The following is an 18,353-nucleotide window of genomic DNA, read 5'->3' as shown; positions in this document are numbered from 1 at the left end:
CAGGGCCAGGAATCAAGAATTGCAAGGTGACCGCAGCTGAGCATGAACACAAGTGGGCACCCAGGATGGTGCCTGTCTCAGCCCTTCCCCCTCCCTTCCATCCTGCATCCCACCCCTAGAAGCTTCCCTGCCCCTCCCTCCCCTCCCCCTTCCCTGAGGCTCACTCCTGCTGCCTCCACGGGGTGTCTGGCCCACCGCCTTTGGGGCGGCCGTCGAGGGTCTGGGCCAGGCTGCCCAGGTCTCTGGATGGGGCCACGGGCCACTCGAGGCCCACCTGCCCCTTTGCGTGGCCTGGCTGGTGCCAGCTCTTGGACAATCGTGGCCTGTGGAAGCTTCTAAAAGAAAATACTTGTACTGAACTCCAGGTTCCCAAGGCCCTGAGCTAGACCCTCAGAACCCCAGACTCTCAGCTCCCTAAACCCTCCTGCCTCGGATCACAGACCCTGAGACACGTACATCCTCCTTACCTCAGGCCCCCAGACCTCCCCAGGCACAGACCCCCACACACAGAATGCAAGTCAGAGCCAGGCCCCCAGGGCCCCCAGAGGAATAGCTGAACAGGAGCTGAAGGCTTGAACAGAGCTTGGGGTGAAGGCCTAGAGCAGGTGAAAAGCTTCTAGAAGCTTCCACCACCACCCAAAGGAACAGCCCCCTCAGGCCTCACTTGGACCTCACCTACCGCCCTCTTCCTGCTGAGCAGCCGGTCCTGACCCCAGCACTCGGGTGGGGGACACAGGCGGACACCCCACCTCCTGCTAGTCTGAGGGCAGGAGACCCTGCCCTGCTGCCCGAGCCCCAGTTCAGGAGGGGCTCTGATGAGCGTCCAGAGGCAGACAGCTATGGCAGAAGGAGGCTGGTTCTGAGAGAGGTGGGGAGACCGGCAACCGAGTCAGAGCTGCCCCCCGCTGCCCCCCGCTGCCCCACTCTGGGGAGAGGCCACCTTGTGATCGAAATGCCGGGACCAGGTCTGGAAACCAGACTCATGGGTGTCCCTAGTCCTCGCCCGCGGCCAGGCACTGGGGCAGGTGACCAAGGCCGGTGAGGTGTTCCAAACGGCAGCGGACAGTGCCGGTCAGGGAGGGACAGAGGCACAGAGGAAGCAGACACAGATAAGGGGACCAGACAGGAAAAGATGGTGTTGGAGACCTGGGGACGCTGGGTCCAGTCCTGACCCCTCTGACTACCCAGGAGGCCTCAGGAGTGCCCCGTCATCCTGTGCCTCAGGTTCCCCCTCCTTGCCGAAGGAGGCTATACAGACGCTGTGGTTCGGAGCTGACCTTGGCACCCCACCCCTGCAGCCCCCACGAAAAGAGCAGGAATGGCAGGAAGGGGGGGGGACAGACGCCACACAGCGTCACTTCAGGCCCCTGACCAGGAGGCTCCCAGGAAGGGCCTCCTCCCAGGCTGGCTGCTCCCAGAGCATCTCGGGCGCACCTGGTTGGGCACCTGCACAGCTCCTGTCCGAGCAAAGCCACGTGTCCGCTCAGCTCCTGTCCTGCCCCCGCCCCGCCGTCGGCTACCCTGCTGTGGCTCCCAGGGCCCGGCACACAGTAGGCCTGCAGGGTGAAGGAGGGAGCTGAGGGCCTCAGCCGAGAAGGGCTTTGGCTTCTCCAAAGCAAGCTCAGGCCTGAAAGAAGGCAGATACAGCATGGCCCAGCTGAGGCCTGACCCGGGGCGAGGGGGAGGGGTGCTGTCAGCCAGAGCGCTGGGACGGGCCGACCCCCCCAGACCAGCAACACCCCGCCCTCTCCAGAGCCAGGCACCTCTCTGCCTGGAGAGCCACGGGGGCTCTGGAGAGGATCATTTCTGGAGAAACAAACCAGGAGAAAGAATGTGGAAAGAATCGTGTTTTAAAAGGCAAGTGCCCCCAAACCAGCATCCACCCAGCCCGCCAGCCAACTGCTCTCACCCTGGTCGGTCCTGGCGCCCGCGTGCTGCCTCCCACGCCCACCTCCTGCAGCCGCCCTACCCCCGCTCGCACCCCCAGGCCTGGGACCCCGCCCCCCGCTCCTGGGGGCCTCTCGGAAAGGAGGGCTTACCTCACTCTGGCTGCCAGGAGCCTAGAACCCCCTCCTGCCAAGGGACTGTGCCCACCCCCACCAGAGAGGGAAGGCAGGCTCTTCGGGCTGGTGGTAGGACCGGCTCGGATGCCATCAGCCTGAGCGGCCAATCGGCGGACTCTTCAGTGACACTTGAGGATCCCCCCCACACCCAGCAACACAGCAGGGAGGCTGGTGAAGGGGCCTCCCTAGCACAAAAGTGCTTCCCCTGAAGCATCAGCCAAGGGCACCGGGCCCTGCCCCCCACCTCCCTCCTGCTGCCTGCAGCTCAGCGGCCTCCTGCTGCCCGGTGGGTCAGGAATCTGGACTTTCCTTGCGGACGGCCCTGGGTGTCCAGAGGTGCCGAGTTTGGGACGCCCACCCCACCCATCCTCTGCTCACCTGTGACCTGCTCCCTGCTCAGAAACTCACGGCGTCTGTCACTGGGCCCGGGGTTGGCCGTCCCACCAGGACCATAGGAGAGGTGGCGAAGGAGGCCAGGACCAGGGCTCTGGGCTCCACGTGCCCTCTGGGCAGCAGGGAGCCGTCCCACCAGGGTACCCCCACGGCTCCGGGAGCAGGTTTGTGCTGGGGGCCCAAATTTGTGGGAACCAACACCAGGGTCCTCCCCACAGACTTGCCAGAAAGAACTGGGGGTGGAGGGCTGGGGAAAGGGACCCCCCCCCCCGCCCCGTGCCAGGAGTCCAAGAACTTCGACATGACAAGCACGGAGCATGGGGGCCGCAAGTCCCGAACACGTGTGTGCACATGTCTCTGCTTGTGCGTGTGCATGAATGCACACCAATTCGTAAATCTGGCCTTCTGGGGGAGGCGTGCTTCCCGCCGAGATCTATTTTCCTCTTCGGCTTATTAACAAATTGCATGGCCTGACACACATTCCCCCACCCCACCCCAGGACTCAATCTCCCCACAGATCAGCAGGAAATGAGTAAACACTAGCCCCCCACTTAGCCAGCCAGCCCCCTCCTCGCCCTGACCCCATGCCCCTGCCTGGTCCCCTGGGTCCTGCCACCCTCTCTGCCACCCTCCCCCAACCCTGGAGGGCTCAAAGCATGCCAGGCTCCCAGCCCAAGCTGTCTGTCCCGGGACCATCCCCAGGAAGCCCTGTGTGTCCCCCACCCAGGCTCTCAGCCGCTCCCCGGGGGTAGGGCTAACTGGGGGTCTTCAGGGGTGGCCCCCAGGGGGCCATTATTCCCTTAGAATAATGAACTCAGGCCGCCCAGCTCAGAACCATCTGTACTGCTGCTCTGAGGCCCCCCCAGAGCCTGGGGACCAGATGTGCAGTTTGGGGGCCTCCCTCAGGCTGGCGGTTCCAGGCCCAAAGGGCCCAAGGAGGGGAGACCCTGGCTGGAGCCTCCCAGGCATCCTCAGCATCCCCCAGCACCCCCAGCACATCACAGAGCCCGGAACATTCATCCTTGGGAAATCCGGGGGCTTTGGCTGCCGGGTGTGCCCCTCTGAGTGGACTCATGGGGTTGCCAGAGGGGCTTGAGGGCACTGGCTTAAGACATATGAAATGTGGGCACCATGTCTCTGAAAAAGCCAGTCCTGCTCAGCCTCCAGAAAGCCCTGGAAACCCCCAGAAGGCTCCAGAAACCTGAGGTCAGAAGCCATTGTGGGAGGCAAGGGCGCTAGCTCCCTCAGGGGACACGGGTGTGCACGGAGGCCAGAAGGCCGGGGCAGCTTAGGCAGCAGACGCCCCCCCCCACCCGCCCCCCGTCCTGGGTTCTCAGCCGAGGCTCATCCTGTCTCATAAAGATGCCGGCGCGCCCTGCACCAGCACAGACAGGCCCACAAATCAGGGTTGGGCGCTGGATTTAGAACATCACCACTCTGCCAGGCAGATGAGCGTCCCCGGGCTGCCACCGAGGGCGGCAAGAAATACGGCCCGATGTCTCTGCTGCTGGAGAAACAGGAGAGATTTATTCCAAACCGTGGAGACCTGCATTCGATGTCTGGGGCTGACTCAGACACGGTCAGGCAGCACCTCCTTCTACAGGAGGGGAAATCAAGGCACGGGAGGGGAGGAGCTGCCCAAGACCCACAGTGCAGTGGCAGTTCTGGGCCCCATCCCCAGGGGTCCAGCCTGTAACAAACTTACCCCAGAGACCCTGGCCCCCGCCGCCCAGCTAGGTAGGGCTCCCTTCTAAGGCCCCCAGCTTGGGAGCTTTCTCTCTGTGGGGCCCATGTGTCTTCTTCAGGGGACAGGCGAAGCCATTTATTCATCTAAACCTTGGTGCCCAGAACAGCCGTTGCCTGGAGACTGTTGGGGGGCAGAGGGCAGGCAGACCCGCTGATGAAACAGGGGGCCTGGCTGCCCTGGGGCAGGGGGCATGTCCCAGCTGACCTCATACTTCCCAAGTGATGACAGTGTGAAGGCAGGTATGGGGTGACCTCACCTGGAGCCTCCCTGCAGGTTCTCAGAGACGTCACTGACTGCTCTCCAGCCCCAGGACCCACCTGAGCTGGCAGGTACGCTGGGCACTGTGGCCACAGCCCCGCACCTATGCAACCCTGCACCAACCAGCCAGCAGGCCGCCTCCCACACACCCCTTCGTCCCGGGCAGACCCTGGTTCGCCGTGAGGCCGGAGCCTGGCCACCCAGCCGTGACCATGGAAGGGCCCTACCTGGCCTCGGGCAGCCCCCCAGGGCCACATCGCCCCTCCGGACTCCCAGGTCTCCCGGGCTGCTCAGAGGCGAGGAGGGGCTTCCAGCTCACAGCCCCGGGGCTGCCTCCCTCCCAGCAGTCAGGGAGCCCCGGGGGAGGGCCCAGGCTGGCTGTGCTCCCCTCCACTTGGACGCACAGGGACCACAGCCCCCACCACCCAGGGCCGCACAGCGGTCACATCAGAGGACCAGGGCCTACAGGCTCCGATGTCAGGTGGCAACCCAGTGAGGGGTCTGCAGGGAGCCCAGGCCGGGCAGGGACCCTGTGCGCCGCAGGCCAGGTGGTAGGACCCCCACTCCACACTGCGCCACACTGGAAGGCACAGGTCCTCCTTGCAAAATCCTCAAGGACCTTAAATACGGCGCCGGGCAGCGGCAAGGGCTCCCGGCAGCCTGAGCCGCCACAGCTCTGTAACAGCATTAAGTAGTATTGGATTTTAACCCAAAGTATGCAATCAGCATCCTCACTCGTGGACAGCAGCGAGGGGGGAATGAAGAGAGAAGAGTCGGCCTCTTGTGGGGGGTTCCAAATAACCTAGGGAGGTGTCCCCGCAGCGCGCTGTTCGGGGGACCTTGGACCAGAGGCGCAGGAGGCGAAACCTGCCTACACATTGGCTTTAGTTGCTGCACACTCTGCAAGGTGTCAGCGCCAGGGAGACTGAGTGTGGGTGCGGGAGCTCCGAGCTGCCCTCCGAGTTCTTCTGTGAATCCAGGACCACATGTATTGTAAAAGGTGATTCCAAAACGAATACAAGCAAGAGGCTGAGGTTTGGCGGGGCTGGCTGGTGGGTGCATATGCAGTTCTGTACTTGTCTCTGGGGGCCTATTTCACAAGGTGGAGAAGGAGAGAGCAGGGAGGGGAGAGGAGGGGGAGGAGAGAAGGGGAAGGGAGTGGGAGGGGGGGAGGGGAGGGAGGCAGGGGGAGGCGTGGGGAGGAGGGAGGCAGGGCACATCCATGAAAGGCTCCCAGGACCCAGCTAGGAAGGTCATTCGTTTACAAAGCTGAGGGGCATGTGTGGTTTGTAATCTGGGATGGGGTGACCGGGTCACAAGGGCTTTGGTGCCCCAGGCTACAGCTGGGCCCGGAGCTGGCGACCTCAGGACCGTGGGCCGGGAGGGAGGGCCCACAGAACCTGCTCCAGGTGCAGACCCACGGTGGGGCCATACCCTCCACTCCCACCCCTCCCAGAAGGCCTTCCCCTGAGACCTCAAATGTCCCTGCGCTCCCACCAGCCCCCTGGCCATGCTAGACTCAGGAGGGGAAGGCGCCACACCCCTCGGCCCTGTCCTGGGTCTCATGGGGCCTCAGCGTCCCCAGCCCTGAGTTGTGGATGGGGAGGCTTCCCGCAGGGTTCTCGGCGGCCCCCCACGCACACACATACATGCATGCACGCTCACACACACACACACGTGCACGCGCTGCAGATCTGGTCCACAGGAAGCCAGCTTCTTGGCTGGCCCAGGGAATTCCTTCCCGGCCCCCTCCCAGCCTCCCAGGCTTCCTGTGTGGAAATGGGGCCTGGATCCCGCCTCGGTAAACACACTATCAGGAGGGAGAAGTCACCCTCCGTGCTTCCTGTTTGCTGCAGACTCCAGGGCCAAGCCCCAGCCCCCCAGGACCCTCGGGCACCCTGTTGGGAGGGGCAGGGGCTGCTGGGTCCCCCCAGCTCCTGTCCCCAGAGTGGAGCAGGCAGGGGGTCTCCAGCCCTGAAACCAGGTCTTCCCCCACCCAGGGCCACAGGCAGGCCCCATGTGGGGCAGGGGGGGGAAATGCTCAGACTCCCCTGGGACGGTGCACCCCCCAGACAGCCCCTGCAGCTGGGGGTGGGCAGGGGGTAGGGGGAGACCCAGGGTGGAGAGATGCCCCGCCGTGAACACACTGTCCAAGTCTGAGGACACTGAGGCACCCCTGACCTCGGCGGCCTCTCTGCCCCAGACCTCAGCAAAGTGCCCAGTGCCCTGACGGGCAGCGGCACAGGCCAGTCACTGGGTGGTAACCCTATTGATTTAGGACCCCTCACCTCAGGCCACCCCCGCCGGGCTGCAGGGCTGGGGCCCTGTGGGAGCCCCTGGAGGCTGCTGGTGTGACCTCACCCCCATTTCCCCAGGGGTCATAGGTCAGCAGGGGATGGGGCACCACAGCTGGCCTCACAGGGGCCAGGGGCCAGGAGACAGATGGCCCCACAGACGGAGAAGGGCCCAAGGCAGACAGAAAGCGCGCTACTCTGAGCTCCAAAAGGTACCAGGCTCACCCATCCCTACCACCCAGGATCCCTGCTGCCATGGTGATGACCCCACCCTGCCACCATCCCTCCCACTGTCCAGCCAACCTCACCCTCCCCACGGCCATTGTGTGCTGGGCATCAGGAGAGGAGGCGCCGAGCTGACACTCACTCTTGAAGGTCCAGGCTGGTGCCCTGGCTCCTGAAACCCTCGGGCGGGAGGTCATCGTGCCCCTTTGCCCAGAGTAAGGCCCAGGAAGAAGGGGGCAGGCTCTGGACCCTGGGAGAGGCACTGCCTGGGGGCTGCAAGCCAGGTGCACAACTCCTGCCCCAGCCGCCTGCCCCCCACTTAGCTCTGGCCTGCGCCCAGCCACCCGTGGTCCCTGAGCCCCCTGCTCCAGTCATCCAGCCCCGCCTTCCCAGGTGGCCTCCCGGTGCCCAGGGCTGGGGTGGGCAGGGCGGGCAGAGCAGGCCTGGACTCGCAGAGTGAGTCAGGCAGGCACCTCACCCAGGGGAGCAGGCTGGCCGGGCGCCAGGCCGGCCTTGGGAGGCCGTGAGAGATGCCTCCTGGGCCGCTCCTTGTCTGCAGACGGCCCCGGTGGGTGCCTTGGCCTCCCCTGGCCAGCATGCTCATCTCCAGGGTTGACTGACCCTGGCCCCACAGAAAACCGTCTCTCCCCGACCCTGAGAATTCTGCACCACCCCCAAGAAGAAAGAACACAAGAGTGGGAGCTAGAGGCCACACTGGGGTCCCGCTGCTCCAGAAGCAGAATGCCCACAGAGCCCTGACTGGGGCCCTGACACGGGGCTGACTCGGCTTTGGTCAAAGACCTGGGTCCCAGGCAACGGCGGCTTTCCCATCCATAAAATGGGCACTCCCCAGCGGGGTTCCCAGCCTGTAATGACAGGGCTGAGGGCTTTGAAGTCCCAGATGAAAGGCGCCCCCGGCTCCCAGACCGCCCCCAGGACAGAAGAGCAGGCAACGCCCTCCCAGAGCTTCCCCTGGACTGTGGGAAGTAGGCTGGACCCCAAGGTCAGCCATCCCCAGCCTGGGCCTGCTCCACAGAGACCCCCAGCCAGGACAGGGGCTGGGGTGGGGAGTCAGAAAAGGTCAAGCGCAGAAAGGGCCCCTCCAGGGATTGAGGGGTGGGAGAAGGAGCAAGGGGTGTTCTCTGCAGGAGCAAGGGACCCAATCAGCATCCCCAAGGGCCACCCATCCCCCACAACAGCTCTGGCAAGATGGTCCAGGCACCATGACCTTGACTCAGAGGCAGGCCTCCCCCAGCTTCCTGGGTGACCTCCCCAGACCCCAGCACCGCCCTGGTCCCTCAGGATGGAGGGGGTCCCCAGGCCGGGCCAGCACCTCTGCAAAGCAAGGTCAGACCATGGGTCGCAGCCCCCTGGACCAGGCCCGTGGGAGCCTCGGACCAGGTGGGCTTCCCAGCCCCTGTCCTCGGATATCAGGTCCCAAAAGGCTCTATTCTCCCCATCCCATGCAGAGTCCCACCACACCCACCTGGGCCCCTCAGAGCCTCCCAAATTCAGTGGCGGAGAAGCAGGCTCCGTGACGGCGGTATAGGGCTGGGCTCCTTCTGGGGACCAAACCTGGCCTCAAAAGAGAAAGGGAGAGCCTGGGGTGGTCTGGGCCCCTGATGCCCCCGCTGACATGGGACCCCGATCCCAGGGGCAGGGCCCAGGTGTCAGGGGCAGCAGGGAGCAGGAAGGCAGTCTGGGGCAGGGGGCTTGGTACGGAGGATGACAGACCAGAGGATCCAAGGGGGCACTTGGCAAACTGTCAGAGGCTGTGGGGTCTCGGACCTGCCTCTGCCCCAAGCTAGACCTCCCCCTTGAAGAGAAACTTCACTTACTTGCTCATTCATTCATTCTTTCCTCCAGCAAATATCCCCCGAGGCCCCATGGAGGCCCAGCCCTGCGCCCGACGTGGGGGTGCAGCAATGACTCAGATCGCACCCTACCCTTTCGAGGCCCCATTGAGGCCGGGCGTGTAAGCAGAGACCACACAAGGTGTGATATGCAGGATGGAGCAGCCCCCATGCTGGAGGGGGCACCCTGGACCTCACTAGGGAGGACCCCGCCGGCTGGGAGGGGCCATGCCTGCACCAGAGTGGCGGGGGCCACAGAGATGGGGTGGGGGCAGCAGCCGGGGTTGCTCAGGACCACAGTTTGAGCTTCGGGTGGAGCAGCCTGAGGCCCGCAGAAAGGTGTGGGGTGGGGAGGGTGCCCAGTGGGGGCTCCTGCCAACTCCAGGGGTCCTGAGCCTGAGGCGTCCAGTGTATCTACTCACCTGTCTCCTGGAAAGACCGGCGGGGCCAAAGGAAGGAGATGAGGCTCTCCCGGGGGCCACTCCAGCTCCTGCCTCAATTTCCCCAGCTAACACAACCCCTGGGAAGGGCGCTGGAGCCCACCAGAGAATGCTGTTTCCCCGCCAGCCTGGCCCGGGGCCCGGGATCCCTGCCTCAGCCCAGGGACCCCAAGAGCTCAGGAAGGGAGTCAGAGAGGGAATGGGGTTTGAATCCCGGCCCTGCAGGACTCACCTCCCACCATCTGTCCACCACCGCCCTGCCCCCGCTCGCCTGCAAGGCTGGTCCCCACAGGGGCTGCTGGAGGACCAATGGGCAGAAGGCAAGTGCCCTGCTGTCCTGAAGACGTGTCCCTCCAATGCCCTGAGGCCCCCTCGCCCCAGGACCCTCGGGGGGCAGCGCGCGCCCAGTGAGCTCCGGAGCCATTTTAACAACTGATGTGTTTTTTATTCACAAATAAAAGCTGTAGCAAGATGTTACCTACACATTTGTACAAAGGTCTGCACACCCCTAGAAAATGCACAAGGGCCAGAAAGCAGAGCCCATTGTGACGGGAACACACATGCGTCGGCAGGCTCACCCCCCGGTCTGCATTTGGCAAGAAGTGCCGCCCGAGGACCCCCGCCCTGCCCAGGGCGCCCCCCGGAAAGAACCCGGCCTGAGGGATACCTTCCATAGAAAACCATAAAAACATAGATCATTTGTCTCCAAATTCCCACTGCAAATACTGCATTTATAGGCAAAATGATATAAAAATATGAACCTAACAGAACCTTTACAAAACCCTCACCCCCGCCCCACTTTGTGTGTGTTGGTTTTGTTTTTTGCTTGTGGTTTTGGTAAGAATTCCTGCCGTAGAAGAAGGCGCCTTGTGGGCAACGCCCTCCCTGTGTCCTCAGGACAGAGCCGGTCCCGGGGGTGGGGGGGCGGGGGAGGGAAGGCTGGCCCTCCCTGCCTGGAGGACCCCCTGCAACCCCGCCCCAGTGCGGTCTGCCGTGAGGATGACGCGCAGACCGGCGTCTGGGGACCACCGGGACCGGCTCTGCCAAGAGGAAACAGCTGTAAAGGAAAACTAATCCTGCTTCCTGACCCACGGGCCGGCTGGGCCCACAGCGGTCCTGCTACATGGAACTGCTTGGCTGGGAAGAGGCCCAGGCCTGGCCCCCGGCACCTGGACAGCCCCTGCCGCCCCCCAGGCCACGGCCCGAGCACACCGTCTGCTGGTGTCTTGAGTCTTTAGCACCAAACGCAAAAAGTGAGAAGTCCGATTCAAGGTATAAAGGCACTTGCGTTGCTGTCTGTGTGGTGGCCGTCCCCTCTCCGGCACACTCCCTCGCTCCCGCCGTCCACGCCGCCCGGTCGGCCCCTCCCTCACCCTCACCGCCTCGGAGCCCCCCCCACGCCGGTCCCTCCGCAGCCTCATCCCCCAGCCCCCGCCACGTCCTCACTCCATCCCACGTCCCCTCCCCGCGCCCCGGTGCCCAGCCTCAAACGTCCACCTCCTGGGGCGCCGACGCAGCGGCAGGGACGGCGACACTGATGTCAAAGCAGGTGACCATCATGACGTGGGCCTTGCACAGGTTCACGCACTGCTCCAGGGCGGCCGTGGCACGCTCCAGAGCCGCTAAGTACTCAGGCGACTCGGGCTCCAGCTCCGGGTCCACCTCGACTGTGGAGGGACAGTGGGCGGCGGGTCAGGGGCCGAGGAGACACTTCCGCCCCCTCCCAGCGTCTGGGTCCCTGTCTGGCCAAGGTGCAGGAGGGCGGCCGGCGCTCTCGAGGGAAGTGGCCGGCTTGGGGGGGCAGAGCAGGCGAGGCGAGCCAGGGCGGAGGGCACAGGGCAGAGGTTAGGGTCCCGCAAGCCTTGCCTCCCCTGGACGGGGAGCCTCACTGCGCCTCCCAGCGGCTCCAGCCAGCAGGGCGGGGGACTCACACTGCTCCAGCCAGCGGCCAGGCTCCACCATCAGCCGGCCCTGGGTCTCCGCCAACTCCCCGCAGAGGTGCTTGTGCTTGGCCTGCACCTCCCGAAGCCGTTGCTGCCTGCGCTCGGTCAGCCGCAGCTTGGCACTGGCGCACACCAGGCCCTGGGGGGCAAGGGGCAGGCAGGGGTGCTCAGACATGGAGGACGACCTACCCCCAGGCTCTCCCAGCAACCCAGGTCTTGGCCGTGGCCACATCCTCCAGGCCCGGGCAAATGTACAGTGGGGCCTCAAAGGTGGGCAGGGGTCAGACCCAGGCCCCCACATGGGAGAGGCTCACACCAGGTGCTCTCAAAGCAGCCTGCCGGTGCCTGCCTGGAACCCGGACCCAGGACGAAGGGGCACAGCGGTGGGAAACCCTCCATCAGGTGCAGCTCCCCGGGACAACGGTGGTGACCTCAGGACCCCTCCGACCGCCCGCTCTGCCCGAAGTGGGCATTGGAGGCCACCCCGGGTTCAGGGCCGGGGAGGGCTGGTTCCTACCTTCTCCACATCCTGGGATGGCTGAGGGCAAGAGGGGAAGGGAAGCTCAGCTGGCTGCTGGGCCACACGCCCAGGGGCCCACCCTGCCTTCCCAGGACCTCTGACCCCCAGCCCCACCCCCCCAGGCCCCCAGAACCCGCTGGCTCCGACCTCAGCTGGGTCCTCCCTCAGGGGGGGGCGGTGCCGCTGCAGGCGCTCCACGTCATCAATCTCATACACCTTGATCTCGAAGGGCTCCTTCAAGGAGCCAGCCAGGGGCGGGGGCAGGTCCACCCACTGCCCAGGGAGGCTGGGCTTGCGGCCCAGGGCAGCAGTGTCGGGCATGGGGGCCGGGATCAGCCGTCTCCGCTGCAGACCTGGAGCAGAGCCGGGGCACTGGGTGAGCGGAGGCTGGGGCCCAGCCCCAGGCCCCGGCGCCTGGCCAGGAGCTGAGAGGGGAGAGAGCACAGGGGCCCCTCCAGAAACCCCCAGCCCCTGAGGGCCACCTCTGCCCTGGACAGCTGCTGCCGCCACCCCACACAGCCCCAGCCTCTTGGCCGGCCTCTCCCCGAGGCAGAGTCCTCGACACCCAACACCTCAACACCCCAGGCACACTGAGCCCCTGCTCAAGGCTCCCACCCCCCGCTCCCCCCCCAGGGGCCGAGTCCCAAGCCCAAGCGGTGCCCCACCCTCATCTCCCAGGACGCGCTTCCCCACTCCCCACCCCAGCTGCCGCCCACTCTGTCCGCCACACTCAGAGCAAGGAGCCGGCCCAGCCCACCGGGTCCTCTCCACACTGGCTGGGGGGCTCCCAGGCAGCTGGGCCCGAGCCCAGGGCAGCACTGGGCTGGAAGCCCCAGACCCAAGGCCTGCCCCGGCCCCCTGTGCCCCATCAGAGCGGCCCCCACCAGCCTGCTGCGACGGGGACGGCCCCAGTCCCGGGACCCACCTGTGGCCCTCTTCTTGGGGGACCTGAGGCTGCGGGAGCGGGCACCCGGGGAGGCGGCCCCGCTGTCGCTCATGGAGTCGGGGGCCGAGGAGGCGCTGCCGGTGGCCTCGCTGTCGCGCAGAACGCTCTCGTAGCCGCTGCTGCCGCCGCTGTGGTAGAACAGGGCCGTGCGGCCCATGGCGGGCGGCAGCTCGCCGCTCAGCACGCTGCTGTTGTCGCTGCCGTGGCCGCTGCTGCAGCGCTGGGGCCGCCGCGGGGCCGTCACCTTGCTGTAGGGCGAGGGCAGCGGGGGCGCCGGCGGCCGTTCCTCCCCCACATTCACGCCACTGTCGCTGCCACTGTCCGAGTCTGCAGAGACCCGGGAGGGGCCGCCCCTGCCGGGCGCGCCGCCCCCTGCCAGCTCATTGACACGGCTGTGGGCGGCCCGGAGCGCCTGCTTGGTGCCCATGATGGTGCCCCGGCTGGCCTTGGCCCCGACGCCGGGCACGGCCCGCAGGGCCGCCCTGGGAGCCGTCACGGGGCCGCTGGGGGTCCTGCCCACCGCTGCGGCCAGTGGCTTCCCCGGAGCACCCAGGGCCCTCGACCCACCAGCTGCTAGGCTGCGGCCCTTGCCCCCGCCAGCCGGGGGCTTCGGGGCCCCCACACCTTTGGCCGGGCTGCCCCTCCAGGCAGGAGCGGGCCCAGGCATGGGGCTGGTGGACGGCACACCCAACCTGGGCACGGCCCGGGCCGGCCTCCCAGTAGCCTCCCTGGCCTTGCCACTGCCATGCACCAGGGCTTCACATCGCTCCAGGGAGCCGTGGGCGCCGGGACGGTATGCAGCCTCTGCCCTGCCAGCACGGGCCTTCAGGCTGGACGTGGCCCTGGGGATGGGGTGGTCAGCCCGGCCACCGGGCCTGGCCTCCTCCTCCCCTCGGGGGAGGGCAGCAGCCGCAGCCCGGGTCAGGGCCCCAGCCTGGGGAGGGGCCAGGGCCGGGCTGCTCTTGTGTTCCAGGCTGGACTTGCGCACAGGAGGGGCCGGGGGGGGCGCACCACTGGACCTCGGGAAGAGGCCTCCCTTGGGAGCCACACTCTTCTTGTTGCTGGGGCCAAGCTTTGGGTTGCCCAGGCAGGAGGCCGCAGCGGCCAGGGCGTCCCTGCAGGATGCAGTGGGCGTGGTCACACCCAGAGTGGTGGCCCCCCTCCGCAGCGGCGGGATCTGCGCCACGGCCTCTGGCCTGTGGGCCGCCCTGGCTGCCCCCTCACAGCCGTCCACTACCCTCCGGGCACAAGCCAGCCCTGAGACTGGGCTGGCAGCCCTGCTGGCAGGGGCCACCGGGAGTGGGCCACGTTCATCTGCCCGGAGCAGCCAGGGGTCCTCGAACAGGCCTCCGGGACCAGGCGGGCTCGCGGCCAGGCGACCACCGCCCGCACCACCGGCCGCTGAGGAAGTCCTCGGTTTCCGGGGGAGGCTGGAGTGGATGGTCTGTGCTGGGGCTGCCCGCCACGGGGATGTGGCCGGGGACTCCCTTCCAGGTCGGGTGGCGGGGGCTGCGGCAGCCACGTCCCCAAGACGAGGACTCCGGGCCAGGCCAGGACTGTCCGGTCCGCCATGCTCCAGGGACCGAGGGCCGCCCTCATCCGGGGAGCCTCCCAGGACCGGGGGGCCCAGGGGGTCGGGCCCGGCTGGCAAGTCAGGGCTGGCCCGGAAGGGAAGCTGTGGTGTGGGGCTGAGGCGGTCGTCCGTGCAGACGCTGACCTCACTGAGCCAGGAGCTGATGGAGGAGCCGTGGCTGCTACCAGCCCAGGTGGCTCCCTCTGAGGGCCCGCCAGGGGCCTGCGTGGTGTACGCATCGAACTCATCGTTGATGCTGCTGATGATGCTCACCGGCCTCGACCCCGAGGCTAGGGCCTGCAGAGAGCAGTTGCTGCCGAAGCTGGCCAGGCTGGTGGGGCGGCTGGAGCCGGCCAGCCCGCCCAGGGACAGCTCCTCCACCACCGTGAACACCAGCTCATCCTCACCGTTGAGCTCCACGGGCTGCTGCAGCATCACCGTGGTGGTCAGCAGGCCCCGCTCCAGACGCCGGCCTTGTGCAGAGGGGCGGGGGCCACCCGTTTGCCCACTCCTGCCCACGGGGGGCATCCGTACCACGCCATCAGCGCGCCCTCCCCCGGGGTCCTCCGGCGCTCTGCTGGCTTCCAGCTGCCGAGGAGGCGGGGGGGCCGGGCTGGGCAGCGGCCGCCTGCCTCCTCCCAGTGCAGGCTTGTCTGGCCCGAGCAGCTCAGGCCGCATGCTGCCACCCTCCCTCTGGTCGGCACCGGCCTTGGAGGGCTCCAGGGCACCCCGGCAGGTGTCTGGGGCGGGGCTGCCCCGAGGTGTGCTGGCAGCCAGTGGGGAGCCCACAGCCTTCCTGGGGGCGGCGGCCTCGGGCGGCGAGGGCTTCCTGCCCCCACAGGCCGGGCCAGCCTGGGCTCCGCTGGGGACGCCCAGGGCTCCTGAGGGGCCCTCGCTGCCATCGATGCCCTCCAGCCGCTCCTGCAGCTCGGCGAAGGTGCTGCAACGGAAGTGGTCGGCGTCTCTCGGGCCCGCGGAGGGCCGGCGGCGGCTGAGCGCGGGGATGATGGGCACGAAGTCGGGCGGGCCCTCGTTGTCGGTGAGCTCGCGGTCCGACAGCGCCGCCCCGCCAGGCCCCACGTAGATGACCGTGTCACAGGACTGCTCGCTGCTGGAGGAGTAGTCGGGGTCTCCGGGCGAGCTGGGGGCCAGGCGGCCAGGCTCTGGGGCCACGGAGCGGGGGTGGAAGGGTCGCAGGTGTGGGGGGCGGCGGGCGCGGCCTTCCTCACAGGAGCTGTCTCCGCCTGAGGAGCTGGACGCGTACTGCGGGGCGGAGCAGGCCCCCATGAGCGGCCGCCTCACCCACCGCCTCACCCCCCACGCCCCAGCAACACACGCCCAGGCCACAGCCAGGGGGAAGGACACAATGGGGCATCCACCCACCACACCCCGCCAAGGCGGCAGCAGCACCAAAGGGCTCAGGCGCCAAGCATAACCGAATCTTCTCCGCAGAGTCCAAGGAAACAGCATTAAGCCGGACCACAGGGAGGCAAGAACATGCCCCCACAGCCACACCGCACATAACTGCAAATCCAGGATTCAGACCCAGGTCCGCCTGGCCCCAGGGCCCCCCCAGTTCCACCCTCCTGCCCCCGCTGAGGGCTGCCCAGGAAGCGCCCTGCTGGCTGGCACCAGGGGGCCAGGCTCAGGCGGGGCACGGGCCATGGGGACCCCAGGCCAACCCCCGACCAGGCACATGGCAACCACAAGCCCCATTGGGAGCAGTTCCAGTCCTGCCTGAGGTGCCAGGTGATCTTGGGGCGCAGCTCCCTGCCTTGTCCAGGCAGAGCCACAAGGGTGCAGCCCCGTGACCCCAGGGCACACGGTGAGTCCAGCCCGGGATGGGCAGCAGGCCCCTCACCATGCCAGGCAGGGGCGCTTGGAAGGTCCTCGGGGTGGGAGGGGCGGGCGGGAGACAGAGCCAACCTTGACCTTCTTCCTGCGCAGGCGGTGGACACGGGCAGCTAGCTGCACGGTGCTGAGCGTTTCCGCGTGGCGAGCGGGTGCGTCCGAGACGTGGGCGATCATGGTGGTCCGGCAGCTGGGGGCGGCCAGGGACTCACTCAGCAGCATGGTGAGCCTGTGCTCCCTGGGGGCGAGGGTGGCTCGGGGGGGGGGGGCCGGGGGAGGGGATGTCGGGGGGGGGGGGGGGGAAGAAGGCAGGTCTCTCCCCAGGACAGGGCCGTCCCCAGGTTCAGCTCTGGCATCTGGCCCTCGGGGCCAGGACCCCCCACAAGCCCCCCAGCAGCGAGGCCCGGTGGATGAGAGGGACAGAGACCCAGTAGCTCAGGGCTCCAGGCCCAACGGACGTGCCCGCCATGCCCTTGGCTGGCTCCCCAGGGGCCAGCCCCGCCCCTGCCTGCCAAGGAGCCCACCACTCACCTGTAGGGCACGTGCTTGGCTCCGCTGACCAGGGCCAAGATGACACTGCCCAAGGCCGACAGAGGCAGACACGAGGGTCCCCCGGGGGCCTCCCCGCCCCGGCTGGGTGCCCCCTCACAGCCGCCCAGGTCGATGAGATGCAGGCGGCTGCGGCCTCCAGACACTGAAAGCGCAGGGCAGGAAGGTGGCGGCGTGGCCCCCGGGACACCCGGACCCCCCGAACCCCCGGGGCGCCGCGGGCAGGGTGGGCGGAGGCGCACGGGCCGACACCTACTTCCGCCCCGGCCGCACTTCTCCACGCGGTACTGGTAGACGTGCAGCGTGAAGAGCAGGTGTGAGCTGCAGCTGGGCCAGCGGGCGCTGCGGGCCGCCAGCGCCGCATCCAGGAACAAGGCTGCCTTCTCTGCCGTGGGCGCCCGAAGCTCGCTGTGGTTCGGCAGCTGGGGGCGGGCGGAGGGGAGGGCGGCGCACAAGCTGTGGTCCGGGCCTGCCTCCTGGAGGCCACCCTCGCCGGCCCCCCGACCCCCGTGGCCGCGGGGCCGGTGGCGTACCTGCGCCCCACACACAGGGTCCTCGCGCAGGTACATGCCCGGGGACTGGGCGTCCTGGAGGCTGCCGGAGGCCACCTCGGCCAGCAGGTCCCTCAGGCCCTCGTCAGGGCCGCACAGCTCCAGAGCAGACACGCGCACCGAGAAGCGGGTGCCAGTCCTCTGTTTGCGCTCCTCAATGAGCCTGAAGAGCCAGGAAATGGCACAGGGCACAATGCCCAGGCTCTGAGGCGAGCTGTCCTTCCCAATCATGGTGTAGGACTTGCCTGGGGGGCACGTGGGCGTGTCAGGGTCCCACACTCAGCCTGACACGCCCTCAGAGCCCAGCCACGCCCAGCTGCTCCCCCACCCCCACCCCGGGGCCTGCCTGGGACCCTCAGGGCCAATGTGGGGCCGCTGAGATGGAGGGGCCCCGTGCCTCCCAGGACTGCAGGGGACTTCCTCTCCACGCGCCCCCCTCCCCGGCCCTTGGGCCCACCCACTGCGCATACGGGATAACCCATATCCCCCTTCCCGCCTGCAAGATGAGGCCCAGAGCCTGTGGAGACGGGGTGATGGGGGATGCTTACCAAGGCTCATGTGGCCGAAGGAAAAAATGCAGCCATCAGCCCCACTGACCACCGACTGGAGCACATCAGCCACTGTCCCCGAGCAGACCTCAGCCTGGGAGAGGGGCACAGAGCACCAGGCAGGCGCCAGGGTCAAGGGGACGACACCCAGCCTCCCACCACACCTGCCTGTTCCCATCCCATGCAGGCTGGCAACTCACAAGGTGGGCAGCCTGGCACACGCAGGCCCCAGGACATGGAGCTCTCCACGTGCACACCCAACACACGCGGCATGAGCCAGCCAGGCACGCGGCTCACACTGCCCTCGTGGAGGCAACTTGGGACACAGACCAAACCGCACCCCAGACGCTTGCATACACCCAGCAAACAGCAAACCCTGCTCACAAAGCTTCCACGGAGCCCACTGAAAATCCAGAGCACTTCCCCGCAGGCGGCCTGACAACTAGGCCGGGAGGAGGGTGGGAGGCCCCCAGGGCCAGGCCAAGGAGGGTAATGCCCCACAGGCTGGGCCTGGGCCACAGGACCTCGCGCTTGCCTCCCTCCTTTCTCGCCCTGGGCACCAGAAACAAGCGCCGGCCTGGCCCCGGCCCCTGGGGGTG

At 67.3% G+C, this 18,353-nt stretch overlaps 1 protein-coding gene across 1 annotated transcript in view; it reads right to left on the bottom strand.

Annotated features, from left to right (window-relative positions):
• Positions 1 to 9,718: 9,718 nt before the first annotated feature.
• The window catches only part of KIF26A (kinesin family member 26A), a 40,361-nt gene continuing 31,726 nt past the window's right edge, over positions 9,719 to 18,353 (bottom strand). Inside the window, exons 7-15 of the mRNA XM_025870496.2 lie at positions 17,755 to 17,848; positions 17,189 to 17,451; positions 16,912 to 17,077; positions 16,638 to 16,800; positions 16,182 to 16,344; positions 12,662 to 15,518; positions 11,884 to 12,089; positions 11,205 to 11,355; positions 9,719 to 10,940 (exon numbers count right to left, since the gene is read on the bottom strand). Coding sequence (XP_025726281.1) covers positions 10,759 to 10,940; positions 11,205 to 11,355; positions 11,884 to 12,089; positions 12,662 to 15,518; positions 16,182 to 16,344; positions 16,638 to 16,800; positions 16,912 to 17,077; positions 17,189 to 17,451; positions 17,755 to 17,848 — 4,245 coding nt within the window. The 3' untranslated portion in view covers positions 9,719 to 10,758. The remainder of the gene's footprint in view (positions 10,941 to 11,204; positions 11,356 to 11,883; positions 12,090 to 12,661; positions 15,519 to 16,181; positions 16,345 to 16,637; positions 16,801 to 16,911; positions 17,078 to 17,188; positions 17,452 to 17,754; positions 17,849 to 18,353) is intronic.

Source organism: Callorhinus ursinus, unplaced genomic scaffold (assembly GCF_003265705.2).
Source record: "Callorhinus ursinus isolate GAN/ISIS: 27379988/994484 unplaced genomic scaffold, GSC_fseal_2.0 scaffold8, whole genome shotgun sequence".
NCBI classification, from domain to species: Eukaryota; Metazoa; Chordata; class Mammalia; order Carnivora; family Otariidae; genus Callorhinus; species Callorhinus ursinus.
This window is presented reverse-complemented; position numbering and strand designations above follow the sequence as displayed.